This window comes from Anomaloglossus baeobatrachus, chromosome 6, assembly GCF_048569485.1.
Source record: "Anomaloglossus baeobatrachus isolate aAnoBae1 chromosome 6, aAnoBae1.hap1, whole genome shotgun sequence".
NCBI classification, from domain to species: Eukaryota; Metazoa; Chordata; class Amphibia; order Anura; family Aromobatidae; genus Anomaloglossus; species Anomaloglossus baeobatrachus.
This window is the reverse complement of record NC_134358.1, coordinates 226,596,948-226,613,990: the sequence shown is the minus strand read 5'-3', so window position 1 is coordinate 226,613,990 and position 17,043 is coordinate 226,596,948. Positions and strand designations below refer to the sequence as shown.

At 47.4% G+C, this 17,043-nt stretch overlaps 1 protein-coding gene across 1 annotated transcript in view; it reads left to right on the top strand.

Annotated features, from left to right (window-relative positions):
• KDM1B (lysine demethylase 1B) overlaps positions 1-17,043 on the top strand; it is a 118,221-nt gene that overhangs the window by 83,876 nt on the left and 17,302 nt on the right. The window contains exons 13-18 of the mRNA XM_075314705.1: positions 3,468-3,595; positions 3,939-4,070; positions 4,977-5,051; positions 11,822-11,938; positions 13,626-13,751; positions 15,905-16,027. Of these exons, the coding sequence (XP_075170820.1) occupies positions 3,468-3,595; positions 3,939-4,070; positions 4,977-5,051; positions 11,822-11,938; positions 13,626-13,751; positions 15,905-16,027 (701 nt within the window). The remainder of the gene's footprint in view (positions 1-3,467; positions 3,596-3,938; positions 4,071-4,976; positions 5,052-11,821; positions 11,939-13,625; positions 13,752-15,904; positions 16,028-17,043) is intronic.

The window sequence follows — 17,043 nt, the reverse complement described above, 5'->3', positions numbered from 1 at the left end:
ATAGTGAAGCTTCCGCTGGACAAGCAGCGGTCACTACAGACTGGGGTGCAGACTCTCCGTCAAGGTCAGTCGCACTCCTTAAGACGCCTCATGCACTTCCTCGGGAAGATGATGGAGGCGGTTCCGTTTGCGCAGTTTCATCTGCGTCCTCTTATTGGGACATTCTCCGCCAATGGGACGGGAAGTCAACATCCCTGAACAGGAAAGTCTCCTTTTCACAGAAGGACTCTCTGCAATGGTGGCTTCTTCCCACCTCATTATCACAGGGAAGATCCTTCCTACCACCGTCTTGGGCGGTAGTCACGACAGGCGCGAGTCTGTCAGGGTGGGGAGCAGTTTTTTCTCCACCACAGGGCTCAGGGTACGTGGACTCAGCAGGAGTCCACCCTTCAGATCCATGTTCTGGAAATCAGAGCAGTGTATCTTGCCCTACTAGCCTTCCAGCAGTGGCTGGAAGGAAAGCAGATCCGAATTCAGTCGGACAACTCCACAGCGGTGGCATACATCAATCACCAAGGAGGGACACGCAGTCGGCAAGCCTTCCAGGAAGTCCGGCGGATTCTGACGTGGGTTGAAGCCACGGCCTCCACCGTATCCGCAGTTCACATCCCCGGCGTAGAAAACTGGGAAGCAGACTTCCTCAGCCGCCAGGGCATGGACGCAGGGGAATGGTCCCTTCGCCCGGACGTGTTTCAGGAAATCTGTAGCTGCTGGGGAAGGCCGGACGTCGACCTAATGGCGTCCAGGCACAACAACAAGGTCCCAACCTTCATAGCACGGTCTCGCGATCACAGAACTCTGGCGGTAGACGCCTTAGTGCAAGATTGGTCGCAGTTCCGGCTCCCTTATGTGTTTCCACCTCTGGCACTCTTGCCCAGAGTGCTACGCAAGATCAGATCCGACTGCAGCCGCGTCATACTCGTCGCCCCAGACTGGCCAAGGAGGGCGTGGTATCCGGATCTGTGGCATCTCACGGTCGGCCAACCGTCGGCACTACCAGACCGACCAGACTTACTGTCCCAAGGGCCGTTTTTCCATCGGAATTCTGTGGCCCTGAACCTGACTGTGTGGCCATTGAGTCCTGGATCCTAGGGTCTTCAGGATTATCCCAAGGGGTCGTTGCCACCATGAGACAGGCTAGGAAGCCCACGTCCGCTAAGATCTACCACAGAACGTGGAGGATATTCTTATCCTGGTGCTCTGCTCAGGGAGTGTCTCCCTGGCCTTTTGCATTGCCTACCTTTTTTTCTTTCCTGCAATCTGGGTTAGAAAAAGGTTTGTCGCTCGGCTCCCTTAAAGGGCAAGTCTCGGCGCTATCCGTCTTTTTTTCAAAAGCGTCTAGCACGACTTCCTAAGGTGCGCACGTTCCTGCAGGGGGTTTGTCATATTGTACCCCCGTACAAGCGGCCGTTAGATCCATGGGATCTGAACAGGGTACTAGTTGCCCTCCAGAAGCCGCCCTTCGAGCCTCTGAGGGAGGTTTCACTTTCTAGACTATCACAGAAAGTGGCTTTTCTGGTAGCGATCACATCTCTTCGGAGAGTGTCTGAGCTAGCAGCGCTGTCATCCAAGGCTCCTTTCCTGGTCTTCCACCAGGACAAGGTAGTGCTGCGCCCCATTCAGGAGTTTCTCCCGAAGGTGGTATCCTCTTTTCATCTTAATCAGGATATCTCTTTGCCTTCGTTTTATCCTCATGCAGTTCATCGGTATGAGAAGGATTTACATTTGTTAGATCTGGTGAGAGCACTCAGAATCTACATTTCCCGCACGGCGCCCTTGCGCCGTTCGGATGCACTCTTTGTCCTTGTCGCTGGTAAGCGCAAAGGGTCGCAGGCTTCTAAGGCCACCCTGGCTCGATGGATCAAAGAACCAATTCTTGAAGCCTACCGTTCTGCTGGGCTTCCGGTTCCATCAGGGCTGAAGGCCCATTCTACCAGAGCCGTGGGTGCATCCTGGGCATTACGACACCAGGCTACGGCTCAACAGGTGTGCCAGGCAGCTACCTGGTCGAGTCTGCACACTTTCACCAAACATTATCAGGTGCATACCTATGCTTCGGCGGACGCCAGCCTAGGTAGAAGAGTCCTGCAGGCGGCAGTTGCCTCCATATAGGGGAGGGCTGTCTTGCAGCTCTAACATGAGGTATTTCTTTACCCACCCAGGGACAGCTTTTGGACGTCCCAATCGTCTGGGTCTCCCAATAGAGCGCCGAAGAAGAAGGGAATTTTGTTACTTACCGTAAATTCCTTTTCTTCTAGCTCTTATTGGGAGACCCAGCACCCGCCCTGTTGTCCTTCGGGATTTTTGGGTTTTTTTCGGGTACACATGTTGTTCATGTTGAACGGTTTTTCAGTTCTCCGATGTTACTCGGAGTGAATTTGTTTAACCAAGTTATTGGCTTTCCTCCTTCTTGCTTTTGCACTAAAACTGGTGAGCCAGTGATCCCACTGGGGGTGTATAGCCAGAAGGGGAGGGGCCTTACACTTTTTAGTGTAATGCTTTGTGTGGCCTCCGGAGGCAGTAGCTATACACCCAATCGTCTGGGTCTCCCAATAAGAGCTAGAAGAAAAGGAATTTACGGTAAGTAACAAAATTCCCTTCTTTTCACGGGTTAGGAGACTATCCACCCAAAGACCCCAGACCTTTTGAAATGTAGCTGGACAGGCCCCAAACTGAAGGATAGCTTTTTCATATGAAATAGTAGTGTTAGCAAGGGATGTGGTTCTGTCAGCCATCCAATGGAGATGGCTAAGTACAAGGTTTCCCTGAGAATAAATTGAGTATGATGTTGCTTTTGTTCTTGGCTTAACAACCCATCCCAAACAATGTCAGTTTAGGTTTACACAATATATGGATTCACAATAGAGAGGACAGCACCCAAAAGAGGATATTGGATGATGGGGGGTGGATGGTGCACAAGACTATATATCATTTGTCTAAAGTAGACAGACATTTAGAGAATGGCAACGATGGCATTCTGAAGAAGGGGTCCTTGCACATCTTGTGTAGATGAACAGGAATCAGATAGGTACTGTAGGTTTGATATGTAATATAAAGCTTATAGTTAATTGCTCGTGAGCCCATAAGATATGAAAGAACCACAGACAATTTGGGGATCTCCTTCTCACTTCCACTGGCATGGAGGAAGAACCAACACGAGATGTGTATAGAGAGCAGAGATCATGCCTTTAGGGCCCTGGGAGCTACGGATATCAGTGAGGGAGTGCTGTGAACTCTGAGCATGCTTTTGGGTGGTATCTGCTTTTATTGGGAACTAATGGAATTAGTTGATATTTGTAATTCCAAACTTATGGCCGCTTACACTTCCTCTTTACACCTTTTAATCTTCTGCATCTCGATTTTCTTGCTATCTTTGCTGTGAATATACTTCTCTTGGAGAATTAATAACCTGTATATGTGAGGATACTGATATTAATCTTGTAATGACTGTACTCATGTTTTTACAGATAAGATACAGGAGATCTACAAGACTTTTCTTCAAGAATCTGGAATTCAGTTTAAAGGACTGGAGGAAAAAGTTTTACAGTTTCACCTCAGCAACCTAGAATATGCCTGTGGAAGTAATCTACATAATGCAAGTATCTGCAATGGGACATAAATATGGTGTTTAGCCCGAATGCAGTATTTATCCATGCATTTTTGCCGAAAATATCTGCGTTTGTTAATAACGCTTTATTATTTCACGTTTTGTTGGAATTTTATTATGCAATATGACTGATGCAGCTATGTCCTAGGCCCAGTACAGTGTGTAGAGGGAAGACTACATCGTAGGGTTCGGCTGGCCATATATGTGCGGTTTCTATTCAGTGTTCAGATATTTCTCTTTTAGCGCCCTATATACATATGTTTGTTAAAGAATAAGACTTTTTTTTTCTTTTTTTTTGTTTTTTTTTGTTTTTTTGTTTACTGCCTTTTAGGTATCGGCTCGTTCTTGGGATCACAATGAATTCTTTGCTCAGTTTGCTGGAGATCACACAATGTTAACTTCCGGTTATTCAACAATCACTGACAAAATGGCAGAAGGACTACATATTCAATTGAAGTCACCTGTAAGTGTAAAGAATATTATTCTTTTTGCAAAACTGTTTCTAGTTAAGTTGTTTGTCCCCTCTTCTCCACTGAAAATAAATTCCAGAGTAGGAGATCAGGCTCAGTACCCAGTAGCAGGTGGCTGCTGTGTTCCACTTCGTATATTGCTTACACATGGCCATTATGTGAGCAGGCAAGGGAGTTGCATGTGGAACACCCACCCGACTTGTATTGATTACACATCTTCTGAATACGTCATCGATTTGTTTAGTCCTAAAGTTGAGCGACAAGCTTCTGTCTGCCCTGGTCCTGCAACCAATTCTGTCCTCCATAGTGGCCGAATCCAGGGCAGGCACTTACTAGAATGCGCGTTGTGGTGACATCATGTGAGGTTGACGTTTTGACATCCTAGGCCTAACTGGGCATAATAAAAACGCATATTGCACCGCGAGGTTATAAGCTCATGATGTCTAGTAAGTGCAAGAAATACCAAAATGTCTGGTGCAGAATTAAAGACTGCTTGGGTCCATGTAAGGATGGGATTGGATACTGGACTAGGACGGCTAGAATACTGTACAGTTTTACACCACTCTTTTTAAGTATTGTAGTTTTTTGTTTAAATTTTTTGTAGACCATTCTCCAAAATCCACATTAAACACCTTGTGAACATCGCTTTTCTGTGTACTAGGGAAGAAGCTGGGAAGGTCAAGTGTTGCTTCTCCAAGTAATCCAGTGCTGATGGATTCAGTTTGGCAGCACCAATTATAAATTTGGGTATATTAAGTCAAATAAAAGAAAAGATTTGTTTGTGAGCTGATGAATCTTTGTAATGTACAATTAATGAGCACAGTAAGCATTAGCCATACATTTGGACATGTTCTTGTGACAATCTGCTGCATATCATGCTTGTGTTGTCTCTGACACAGGTGAAACGCATTGATTACAGAGGACAAGAAATCTCTTTAACAACAACAGATGGAAAATTATACAGTGCACAAAAGGTAGATTTTGCTTCCAATCATTTTTAATTGGTGGTCTAAAGAGGATCGCTATGTAATTACAGTTCTGTAACGTCTTTCTTGGAACACTGCGTTGTACTGTTAATTTCTTTTTCGCTCCTAATTGGGAGACCCAGACAGTGGGTGTATAGCTACTGCCTCTGGAGGCCGCACAAAGAACTACACTTAAAAGTGTAAGGCCCCTCCCCTTCTGGCTATACACCCTCCCGTAGGAGTACGGATTCCTCAGTTTTAGCTTTGTGCGCAGGAGGTCAGACACGCACGCATAGCTCCATTGTTTTTAGTCAGCAGCAGCTGCTGACTATGTCGGATGGAAGAAAAGAGGGCCCATACAGGGCTCCCAGCATGCTCCCTTCTCACCCCACTGTATGTCGGAGGTGTTTGTAAGGTTGAGGTACCCATTGCGGGTACGGCGGCAGGAGCCCACATGCTGATTCCTTCCCCATCCCTTTTTACAGGGCTCTGGGTGAAGTGGGATTTACTGGTCTCCAGGCACTGAGACCGTGCTCCATCTACAGCCCCTGGAGAAGATGCTGGATGGAGCGGAGTACATCAGGGACATGGCCCTGCTTCCTCAAGGTACTCTGTGTCCCCGTGCATTTGGCGCTCACACCGCAGCATGCTGGGTGTTGTAGTGCGCCGGGGACATCAGCGCTGCGGCGCTTGTGCCATGGCCTCATTCAGCTTCGCTGAAGCAGGCACACTTCTGGGAATCGGTCGCGCCGGCCGCTGGGACTGCGGCGCGGCTGGCACTTGTGGTGCGCCGGGGACTTCAGCGCGGGCCGCGCTTTTACGGCGGCCGCGCTGATAACTCGAGTCCCCGGCTTTTGCGGCCTGCTTCCGTTCGTTCCCGCCCCCAGACCTGCCAGTCAGGAGAGGGGCGGGACGCTGGTCAGTGCATCAGCGCCGAGGGCTGGAGTCGTTTTTACATACTCCAGCCCTCACAATCGGCACAGAGGGGACACTGTTTCCCGCACTTTTGTTTAGGAACTCCCACGGACCGCCCCTCTCCACAGACGCCGGCAGCCATTCCTGCTGACACGCTGAGCTGCAGAGGGGAGCCGGGGAGACCCAGACAAGGAATTCCGCGCCTCTTACCCGCTATTCAGCGGGCGGTAAGCAGCCCTCAGGGCTCACCCCCTCTTGTGCCAGTAGTATTCTTAGTATTTTGTTTCTACAAATACTTTGTATTGCATAGCGCTGGTCGCCCTTTGGCTATAGACTCTCTCACATTGCAGAGAGCCAGCAGCATGTCGTCCGTAAAACGCAAGGGTGCCAAGGCACAGACATTATATGCTTCCTGCACCGCATGTGGGACTTTTCTACCGGCAGGCTCCACGGACCCCCATTGTGTGCAGTGCTCGGCCCCTGCGGCGCTTACACAGTCGGGACCTCTGCTGGACGTGACCCAGGGTGTACCACCTGTGAATGTTGTCCAGGTGACAGGAACTGAGTTTGCAGCTTTTGCTGACAGAATGTCTCTCACTATGTCACAAATTCTTGACACATTGCGAGCTAGGCCTGTACTTCAGGCCACGGACACTGTGCAATCATTGCCCCCTGGTCCACCTCAGCTGAATTACCTCCAAGCTCCGGGACGGGCACATACACCTCAGGGTGAAGACTCTGACTCGGACGATGGCCCCGGGCAGCCTAAGCGGGCTCGCTATGACGGGCCTTCACATTCATCTCAATGGTCAGGATCCCAGCGAGATGAATCTATGGGTGATGAGGCGGACGTAACTGATCAGGATTCTGATCCTGGGACCGCTCTCAATCTAGATACACCAGATGGTGACGCCATAGTTAATGATCTTATATTTAACATCAATAAGATGTTAAATATTTCCCCACCAGCTCCTCTTGTAGAGGAGTCAGCTTCGCAGCACGAGAGAATCCATTTCAGATACCCTAAGCGTACATTAAGCACTTTTCTGGACCACGCTGACTTTAGAGACGCAATCCAGAAACCCCACGCTTATCCTGAAAGGCGTTTTTCTAAACGGCTTAAAGATACACGCTATCCTTTTCCCCCTGAGGTGGTCAAGGGTTGGACCCAGTGTCCAAAAGTGGATCCTCCAATTTCCAGGCTTGCAGCTAGATCCTTGGTTGCAGTTGAAGATGGAGCGGCACTTAAAGATGCCACTGACAGGCAGATGGAGCTCTGGCTGAAATCCATCTATGAAGCGATTGGAGCGTCGTTAGCGCCATCTTTTGCGGCCGTATGGGCACTCCAAGCTATCTCAGCCGGGCTTGCGCAAGTCGACTCAGTCACACGTGCATTTGCCCCGCAGGTAGCACCATTGACCTCGCAAATGGCGGCATTCGCGTCGTACGCGATTAATGCTGTTCTTGACGCTACAAGCCGCACGGCAGTGGCGTCAGCCAACTCCGTTGTTTTGCGTAGGGCCCTGTGGTTAAGACATTGGAAAGCAGATTCTCATTCCAAGAAGTGCTTAACCAATTTGCCTTTTTCTCGTGACCGATTGTTTGGAGAGCGTTTGGATGAAATCATCAAACACTCCAAGGGTAAGGACTCATCCTTACCGCAACACAGACAAAACAAACCCCAACAGAGGAAGGGTCAGTCTGGTTATCGGTCCTTTCGAGGACCGGGCAGGTCCCAATTCGCCTCGTCAAAAAAGACTCAAAAAGACCAGAGACGCTCAGATTCTTGGAGGTCTCAGTCACGCCCAAAAAGGACAGCCGGAGGAACCGTTGCCAAGACGGCGTCCTCCTGACTTGCAGTCTCCGATTCCCACACCCGCTGTCGGTGGGAGGCTTTCCCACTTTGGCGACATTTGGCTGTCACGCGTCAAAGACCGTTGGGTGAGGGATATTCTGTCTCACGGGTACAGGATAGAGTTCAGTTCTCGTCCGCCAACTCGTTTCTTCAGAACTTCTCCACCACCAGACCGAGCCGATGCTCTGTTGCAGGCGGTGGCCGCTCTAAAGGCGGAAGGAGTGGTGACCTCCGTCCCTCTTCAGGAACAAGGTCACGGTTTTTACTCCAATCTGTTTGTGGTCCCAAAAAAGGACGGATCGTATCGACCCGTCCTGGATCTAAAGTTGCTCAACAGACACGTAAAAGTCAGGAGGTTCCGGATGGAATCCCTACGCTCCGTCATAGCCTCAATGTCTCAAGGAGATTTTCTAGCATCAATAGATATCAAAGATGCGTATCTCCACGTGCCGATTGCACCAGAGCATCAGCGTTTCCTACGCTTCGTCATACACGACGAACACCTGCAGTTCGTAGCGTTACCTTTCGGTCTGGCAACAGCCCCCCGGGTCTTCACCAAAGTCATGGCAGCAGTAGTAGCTGTTCTGCACTCGCAGGGTCACTCGGTCATCCCGTATCTAGACGACCTGCTTATAAAGGCACCCTCTCAAGAGGCATGCCAGCACAGTCTGAAGGTGGCACTAGACACTCTCCAGAGTTTCGGGTGGATTATCAACTTTCCAAAGTCTCATCTAACCCCGACCCAATCTCTGACTTATCTTGGCATGGAGTTTCATACTCTCTCAGCGATAGTGAAGCTTCCACTGGACAAGCAGTGCTCGCTACGGACTGGAGTGCAATCTCTCCTTCAGAGCCAGTCGCACTCACTGAGGCGCCTCATGCATTTCCTAGGAAAGATGGTAGCAGCAATGGAGGCAGTCCCGTTCGCGCAGTTTCATCTGCGCCCTCTACAATGGGACATTCTACGCCAATGGGATGGGAAATCGACGTCCCTCGACAGGACTGTCTCCCTCTCTCAGACTGCCAAGGACTCTCTGCGTTGGTGGCTTCTCCCCACCTCATTGTCACAGGGAAAGTCGTTCCTTCCCCCGTCCTGGGCAGTGGTCACGACGGATGCGAGCCTATCAGGGTGGGGAGCGGTGTTTCTCCACCACAGGGCTCAGGGGACGTGGACTCAGGAAGAGTCCACCCTGCAGATCAATGTTCTGGAAATCAGAGCAATCTATCTTGCCCTGCGAGCCTTCCAACAATGGCTGGAAGGCAAGCAGATTCGGATCCAGTCGGACAATTCCACGGCGGTGGCGTACATCAACCACCAAGGGGGAACACGCAGTCGCCAAGCTTTTCAAGAAGTCCAGCGGATTTTGACGTGGGTGGAAAGCAGAGCGTCCACCATATCCGCAGTTCACATCCCAGGCGTGGAAAACTGGGAAGCAGACTTTCTCAGTCGCCAGGGCATGGACGCAGGAGAATGGTCCCTTCACCCGGACGTGTTTCAGCAGATCTGTTGCCGCTGGGGGACGCCGGACGTCGATCTGATGGCGTCACGGCACAACAACAAGGTCCCAGTTTTCATGGCACGGTCTCACGATCACCGAGCACTGGCGGCAGACGCCTTGGTTCAGGATTGGTCGCAATTCCGACTCCCCTATGTGTTCCCACCTCTAGCATTGTTACCCAGAGTTCTCCGGAAAATCAGGTCCGACTGCCATCGAGCCATACTCGTCGCTCCAGATTGGCCAAGAAGGTCGTGGTACCCGGATCTGTGGCATCTCACGGTAGGCCAACCGTGGACACTACCAGACCGTCCAGATTTGCTGTCTCAAGGGCCGTTTTTCCATCTGAATTCTGCGGCCCTGAACCTGACTGTGTGGCCATTGAGTCCTGGATCCTAGCGGCCTCAGGTTTATCTCATGAAGTTGTTGCCACAATGAGACAGGCTAGAAAACCATCCTCAGCTAAGATCTATCACAGGACGTGGAAGATATTCTTAGCGTGGTGCTTGGCTCAAGGGTTTTCTCCCTGGCCATTTGCATTGCCAATTTTTCTTTCCTTCCTGCAGTCTGGGTTGGAAAAAGGTTTGTCGCTTAGCTCTCTTAAAGGTCAAGTCTCCGCGCTATCCGTATTCTTTCAGAAGCGCTTGGCACGGCTTTCTAAAGTACGCACGTTTCTCCAAGGAGTTTCTCATATCGTTCCTCCTTACAGACGGCCATTGGAACCCTGGGATTTGAACAAGGTTCTCATTGCTCTCCAGAAGCCGCCTTTCGAGCCTTTGAAAGAGGTTTCCCTTTCTCGGCTTTCACAAAAGGTAGTTTTTCTTGTGGCGGTCACGTCTCTTCGAAGAGTGTCCGAGCTAGCGGCGTTATCTTGCAAATCTCCCTTCCTGGTGTTTCACCAAGACAAGGTAGTACTGCGTCCAATTCCAGAGTTTTCTCCCAAGGTGGTTTCTTCCTTTCATCTCAATCAGGATATCACTTTGCCATCTTTGTGTCCGCATCCAGTTCACCAATTTGAAAAGGGTTTACATCTGTTGGACCTGGTGAGAGCACTCAGGATTTACATTTCTCGCACGGCGTCTCTACGCCGTTCTGATGCGCTCTTTGTCCTAGTCGCTGGTCAGCATAAGGGATCGCAAGCTTCCAAATCCACCCTGGCGCGGTGGATCAAGGAACCAATTCTTCACACATACCGTTCTGCTGGGCTTCCGATTCCATCTGGACTGAAGGCCCATTCTACCAGAGCCGTGGGTGCGTCCTGGGCATTGCGGCATCAGGCTACGGCTCAGCAAGTGTGCCAGGCGGCTACCTGGTCGAGTCTGCACACGTTTACCAAACACTATCAAGTGCATACCTACGCTTCGGCAGATGCCAGCCTAGGTAGACAGGTCCTTCAGGCGGCGGTGGCCCACCTGTAGGAAGAGGCTGTCTGACAGCCCGTTCATGTGGTATCTTTTTACCCACCCAGGGACTGCTTTTGGACGTCCCACTGTCTGGGTCTCCCAATTAGGAGCGAAAAAGAAGGGAATTTTGTTTACTTACCGTAAATTCCTTTTCTTCTAGCTCCAATTGGGAGACCCAGCACCCGCCCTATTTGTTCTTAGGGTTTCGTTTTTCGGGTGCACATGTTGTTCATGTTGTTTCTTAAGTTCTCCGATCTTGTTATCGGATTGAATTTGTTTTTGAAACTGTTATTGGCTTTCCTCCTTCTTGCTTTGGTACTAAAACTGAGGAATCCGTACTCCTACGGGAGGGTGTATAGCCAGAAGGGGAGGGGCCTTACACTTTTAAGTGTAGTTCTTTGTGCGGCCTCCAGAGGCAGTAGCTATACACCCACTGTCTGGGTCTCCCAATTGGAGCTAGAAGAAAAGGAATTTACGGTAAGTAAACAAAATTCCCTTCACCTCTATTCCTTCTAGAAATGTAATTGGAATAGAAAATGGTCAAGTTATGTACTCCAAAATTATACACAGACAATCTCATCAAGGAAAAATGCTATGAGTATTAGATATGTGCGACATAAAAGTGTCCTGATTGTGCCAAAGGCATAAAATATGAATTTGGCATTACTGTTCCCATTCCTACCAGCAGATAGTTACCATGTAGTTTGTAGAGCACTAACACTATGCAAATGAAACTCAAAAAAGATTGCACAATTTTTATTTTTCTACTTAACCATACCCAATTCTGTCTTACTGTAAATAAGTATTCTAATGCACTATATTTACCCTTAAATACTACAATTAACTATCTCATTAGTCCCTGACAACCCCTGTTAAGATAATATAGTTAGATATATTGTGTTTCTCAGAACTAGAAAAACCTCAAGCCCCAAAATTGGTTTCCTCAAATAGTTAATGCAAAATTAAAAGTTTAATTTTTGCGGGGTTTTTTTTTTTTTTTTTTTTTTTTTTTTTTTACAGTAATAATTGTAGGTCTCACTTTTAGCCTAAAAAGCATCTGAATGACTTAAAATTAACTTTTTATTTTATCCAAATGACCTGTTTGTGCAGGTTCTGGTCACAGCTCCTCTTGCTCTACTTCAGAGAAATGTTATTCACTTTAATCCTCCTCTACCAGAGAAAAAGATTAAAGCCATAAATTGCCTTGGAGCTGGAATTATTGAGAAGGTAGGTTGTGTTTTTATTTAAAATAAGTACCGTATTTTCCGTAGTATAAGACGACTGGCGTATAAGACGACCCCCAACTTTTCCAGTTAAAATATAGAGTTTGGGATATACCGTATATACTAGAGTATAAGCAGAGGCCCCTATTTTACCACAAAAAAACTGGGAAACCTTATTGACTTGAGTATAAGCCTTGGGTGGGAAACTTCTGGAGCAGCTATTGGAAAATTTCAAAAGAAAAAAATAGATCCCAATAAAATGTAATGTGCCCATCCTTGTCCCCCCTTGTAGTAATATGCCCATCCTTGTGCCCCTTCCATGGACCCTCTAGTAATGTCCCCTTTCTTTAGTAATGTCCTCTGCAGTTATGTGCCCATTGTTTGTTTAGTATTGTCCTCCTACTGGTCACCATCTTGTCCTCTATTATGCTGTTGTTTACACACAATAAAAATTATTCTCACCTGTCCTTCGTCCCCACGGTGTCTTCAGCTGCTTCTTGCAGACCGCAGGCACATAGACCTCTCGGTGATCTCGTCCGGTGCACGGAGCCGTCGCTGCAGGCTGCCATCATGGCTTTTTACTTCAGTTGAATGCGTTACGGCAGCTGTGCCGGAAAGCATTCAGCTGCTGTAAAGCGCTGAAAGCAGCAGCGTCTCCGTTCACTGGACGTGATCATCAAGGGGTACTTCTTTCAGACAGCAAGCACATAGACTCCTCCATGATCGCGTCCAATACACAGGGCCGCCGCTGCTGTCAGCGCTTTACTGCAGTTGAAAGCTTTGTGCCGCCACCGTAAAGCATTCAACTGCAGTAAAGCCATGACTGCAGACAGCAGCCCGGACGCGATCACGGAGGGGTCTTTGTGCCTGAGAGGCAGAGAAGGAGGTAATAGGATACAAGGGCAGGCCAGAGGGATGCGCTACCACTCCGATAGTTTTGGACACAGGGAGGGCTAATTTTACGCCCAATAAGACGACACCCATTGTATAAGATGACTCCCGACTTTTGAGAAGATTCTCATGGGTTGACAAGTCTTGTTATATGTCGAAAAATGCGGCACCCATCTTGGGGGGGGGGGGGGGGGTGTTAGGATCGCTTGCTTTGTGTAATTATGGCTTTCAAGGTTTATGGGCACCGCAGTGGTCCTGCACATTGTTCTAGCTTGTGCATTCTTACTTAGCCTATAATAGTTTCTTTGTGTTTGAGTACCTAGCATGTTTAATGGGGGCTTAGAACCTGGTTAGTTTTATTTATTATGATTTTAGAGACAAATCCATGAAAAGGGATAGTCCCATGATGTTTTTTTTTTTTGCTTCCATAACGTCAGCCACATAAGGGTGGTCCAGCTTCTGGCATCCCCACTGTTGCTGAGAACACGGTGCGCTTTAGTTGTCGGCTGGAGAACAAGACAGTCCTACCCTGACCCTCTCCATAGCATTGATTTAGGGGTGTCATAAATGGCTAAATGGTCTCCTCCTCAGCAGCCCTTCTCACTGTGTTCGCAAGAGACGCAAAAGATGCTACATTTTTTTCAAATAAATTAATGACTCTTTCTGGCTGTTTTCTATATGTGCTGTAGTCTTTGGAAGTTATTTACAATAAATAGATCTGACTTTAGTGCATACTAAGTGCACATGTGAAATGGCCCAGTGTGTGTCTCTAAACCCTTTTTTTTTTTTTTTTTTCCCAGATTGCTTTGCAATTTCCTCATAGATTTTGGGATAGTAAGATTCATGAAGCTGATTTCTTTGGTCACATTCCCCCAGACTCTAGTAAACGTGGTTTGTTTGGCGTGTTTTACGATATGGATCCACAGGTATCTGTAATCTTTGTTACATGAATTTACATAATTTGTAAATCCAGCTATGGGAACTTTCCGTGTAGATGAGCCGATCGCTTTGCTTGACCCCAGGTCACTGTACAGGTGAGTGCTCTCTGGCTGTGGACAAGAGATGCGCAAATGTCTGTACCTTTTTTGGAATCTTGATCTCCGCTTATGATTTGCAGGATTGGTGCATCATAACTTGTGCACTGCATGGATGGCTTTACAACAATCTGGCAAATCATATGCCACGCTAGGGAACCTGGAAGCTCATAAAATTCACACAGTTACAGTCCATGGTCAGAGCAGTGACCTGGACCATGGACCAGGTTTGTGGAAAGCAATCGCTCATCTTTTTTAGAAACCCAGTGATCCCTAACGCAGTTGTTTGGTTTTTTTTGCATTCTTTGTTTTTATAAAGAAAAAAAAAACTTTTACCTTTTTGGTCCAGCATTGAGTTGCCGCCACTGCTGTTTGTATTTTCTACAGCGCTGGCATCACTTTGAGCAGTGCTGAGTGGTTTGTGCCATTTACTTAGACAGAGCCACTGAGCTCAGTTATTGGCTGCAGCGCTGTCGACGTAATGTCATTGCAGCATACAATAGCAGCAGCGACTTGGTGCTGGGCCTTGTGAAGGTGAGTAAAATACAATTTTATTTTATTTTTTTTTAAAACAAACAGTGCGTCAAGACAAGGATTTTCTGAAAACCAAAAACCCGCTTTAACTTTTTGTATGAGTATCTCATGTCTGGTGACCTTTTGCGTGGTTGTGTGAAGTTAAAGGAAAGGTGTCGTCAATTTTTTTTTTTTTTAATAACGGAAAAAATATAAAGTATTAATGTTGACATAATATTTGTTTTTGAATTAAGAAAAATAAAAAATGTAAAAGTTTGATATTTTCCACTCAAACACTAGTGGGAGCAGCTGCTGATATCCTGCTGTAGAGCTACTGTAGAACTAGCTCACATTACAAATGCAGTAAAAGTGGGTGGAATCTGCTCTCCTGTGTATATCACACCCCTCCCAATCTAGGCGTTTCCGAAAAGATAAGGGAAGATGAAGTTTAGGATCACAGTGCGGAACCATTTTGTTGGGGATTGGAAAGTGATCCTAATATGTCTAGTGTGTCACCAAGGACAGCTGCTTAGTGCTCCACGGTCTCCCTATGCCCCGCTCAGTGACTGTCTCCGAACGCCTCACTGTATCTCACGCCCCATATACTGTGCTGCCGGCCAGGATCGGAGGTCCGAGGTGACATGCAGCGAAGAGGTATGATCTGTAGTGCAGTGCCGCTCAGGCTACAGATGTCGCGCCGCAATCACCGCTTCCAGCCACCTTAGACCTGCGACCCCAGCAGCTTGTCCTGCTAGCGATCACAGTACAGAGAAGGCCCGAGGTGAGCACACGCAGAGGGAGGTGGTGGGGGGGTAAATGGTAAATGGCAGAGTGTGGCTGGGGGGGGGGGTGACTGGCAGAGTGGGGAGCAGCTCGGCGGGTAACAGGGGGAAAGTGCAGCACACAGCATACGCTGTGAGCTGCACAAAGATGGTGGTGATATCCTCCCTCTGCTGTGATCTGGACAGCCCAGGGGGCATCTCCAGATCACAGCAAGGAGCTTTCCTGTATTATGTATAGGGTCGGAGTCTGTCTATCAGACCCAATGCTCTGGGGGCTGCCATAAAGGAGGTGAGTAATGTCGTTACACACAGCAAATCCATGATGGCAGCGCCCAGTGCTTCAGTAAAACTAGCATTAAATGAAAACTAAATAAACAGTGTATTTAATTTTGTATTAATACCTGATTTCATAATCACTATTATTAATACAAAAATAAAAAAATGGGAGACCTTACCTTTTTTTAAATCTGCAATCTGAAAATACCTATTATATCAATGGTCTTCTCTATTATTTGGATTCTGGGTGACTCTTAATTGTAAAAAGAAATGGTTGGATTAATAGCAGTATTTAGGGGAATTGCTTGCATGCAATTTCATGCTTTACATAACTGCAGCAGAGCATATGGTATCCATATGTAAATACTCAAACAATGGAATTGAGTAATGTAGTAGTGAAACCTAAAGAAAAAAATAATAAATATTGTATTGCATTTTTTTCGAGTTGTATTCTCACTTGATTTTATGCTGTAGGGTAAACATGCCATCCTGATGTCTGTCATTACTGGAGATGCTGTGAATTTCATTAAAGACATGGATGACAAGCAGGTGGTGAAGCAATGTATGGTGGTTCTCAGGGAGCTGTTTAAAGAGCAGGTGAACATAATACTACTTAATATGTAAATTGAAAAGTCAGCTCTCACGTATATGGACATGACATAAAAAGCCTGTAAATACCATCCACTTTTCTGGAACCTATGATCATGCACCTATAAGGAGTGCTTATGAATTACTACATTACACTTTTTTAATGAAAGACGATTCGTAGTGTTATTGGATCAGTCTGTAAGGTGCCTTAGATATCAGCCAGCCTTACTTGTTTTGTCCAGGATATCTATCCCACATAGACTTGCACACTGAGCCAATATGCTCATGTCCTGAATATAGAGAAGGCAAACCGGTGGTCGGCATCTCTGGTGATAGCTTACCTCACATAGGAACAAAAGGCTCAGGCGTTGTAATTCATCATGCCCCAACCCTCTGCTCTGTCCCCTACATCTGTTGTAAGAGTTGTGAGGCTTCCATACACATTCAATGGTCATCCTGTATCGCTGAAAACAGTCTCTTCCTTCTAGTGATGTATCGGTTGAGACCGATCCGACAAAGAGCCTGCTCACCATTGAGAGCCACTAAATTCTCTTAATGGCTCTCACTGGGTATAAAATTGGGGCGTTCAGCAGATTAAATCCCGCCCACTCAACAAATTAATTGGCCAGTTGCAAGTGGGTAGGGTTTTGACAGTGAGTGGGCGGGGTTTCAGTCACATTAACACCAGCTTAAATATGAGTTCACCTAGGGTGAAAACATATATTTAATAGGGATACATTTAGGAGCCGAAAGATCCGGCTTTTCTTTATCGTTCCTATGGGAGACCCAGACATGGAGTGTATAGCTTCTGCCTCCGGAGGACACACAAAGTACTACACTCAAAAGTGTAGCTCCTCCCTCTGAGCCTATACACCCCCTGGTGAACCAGATCTAGCCAGTTCATTGCTTTGTGTTCAGGAGGCATACATCCACACATGCATTCTCATCTGATTTTTCATTTTTGGAAAGCATTTGAAGAAAAGCGGGTCCAAGTCTGGACCCCCGGCATGTCCCTTCTCACCCCA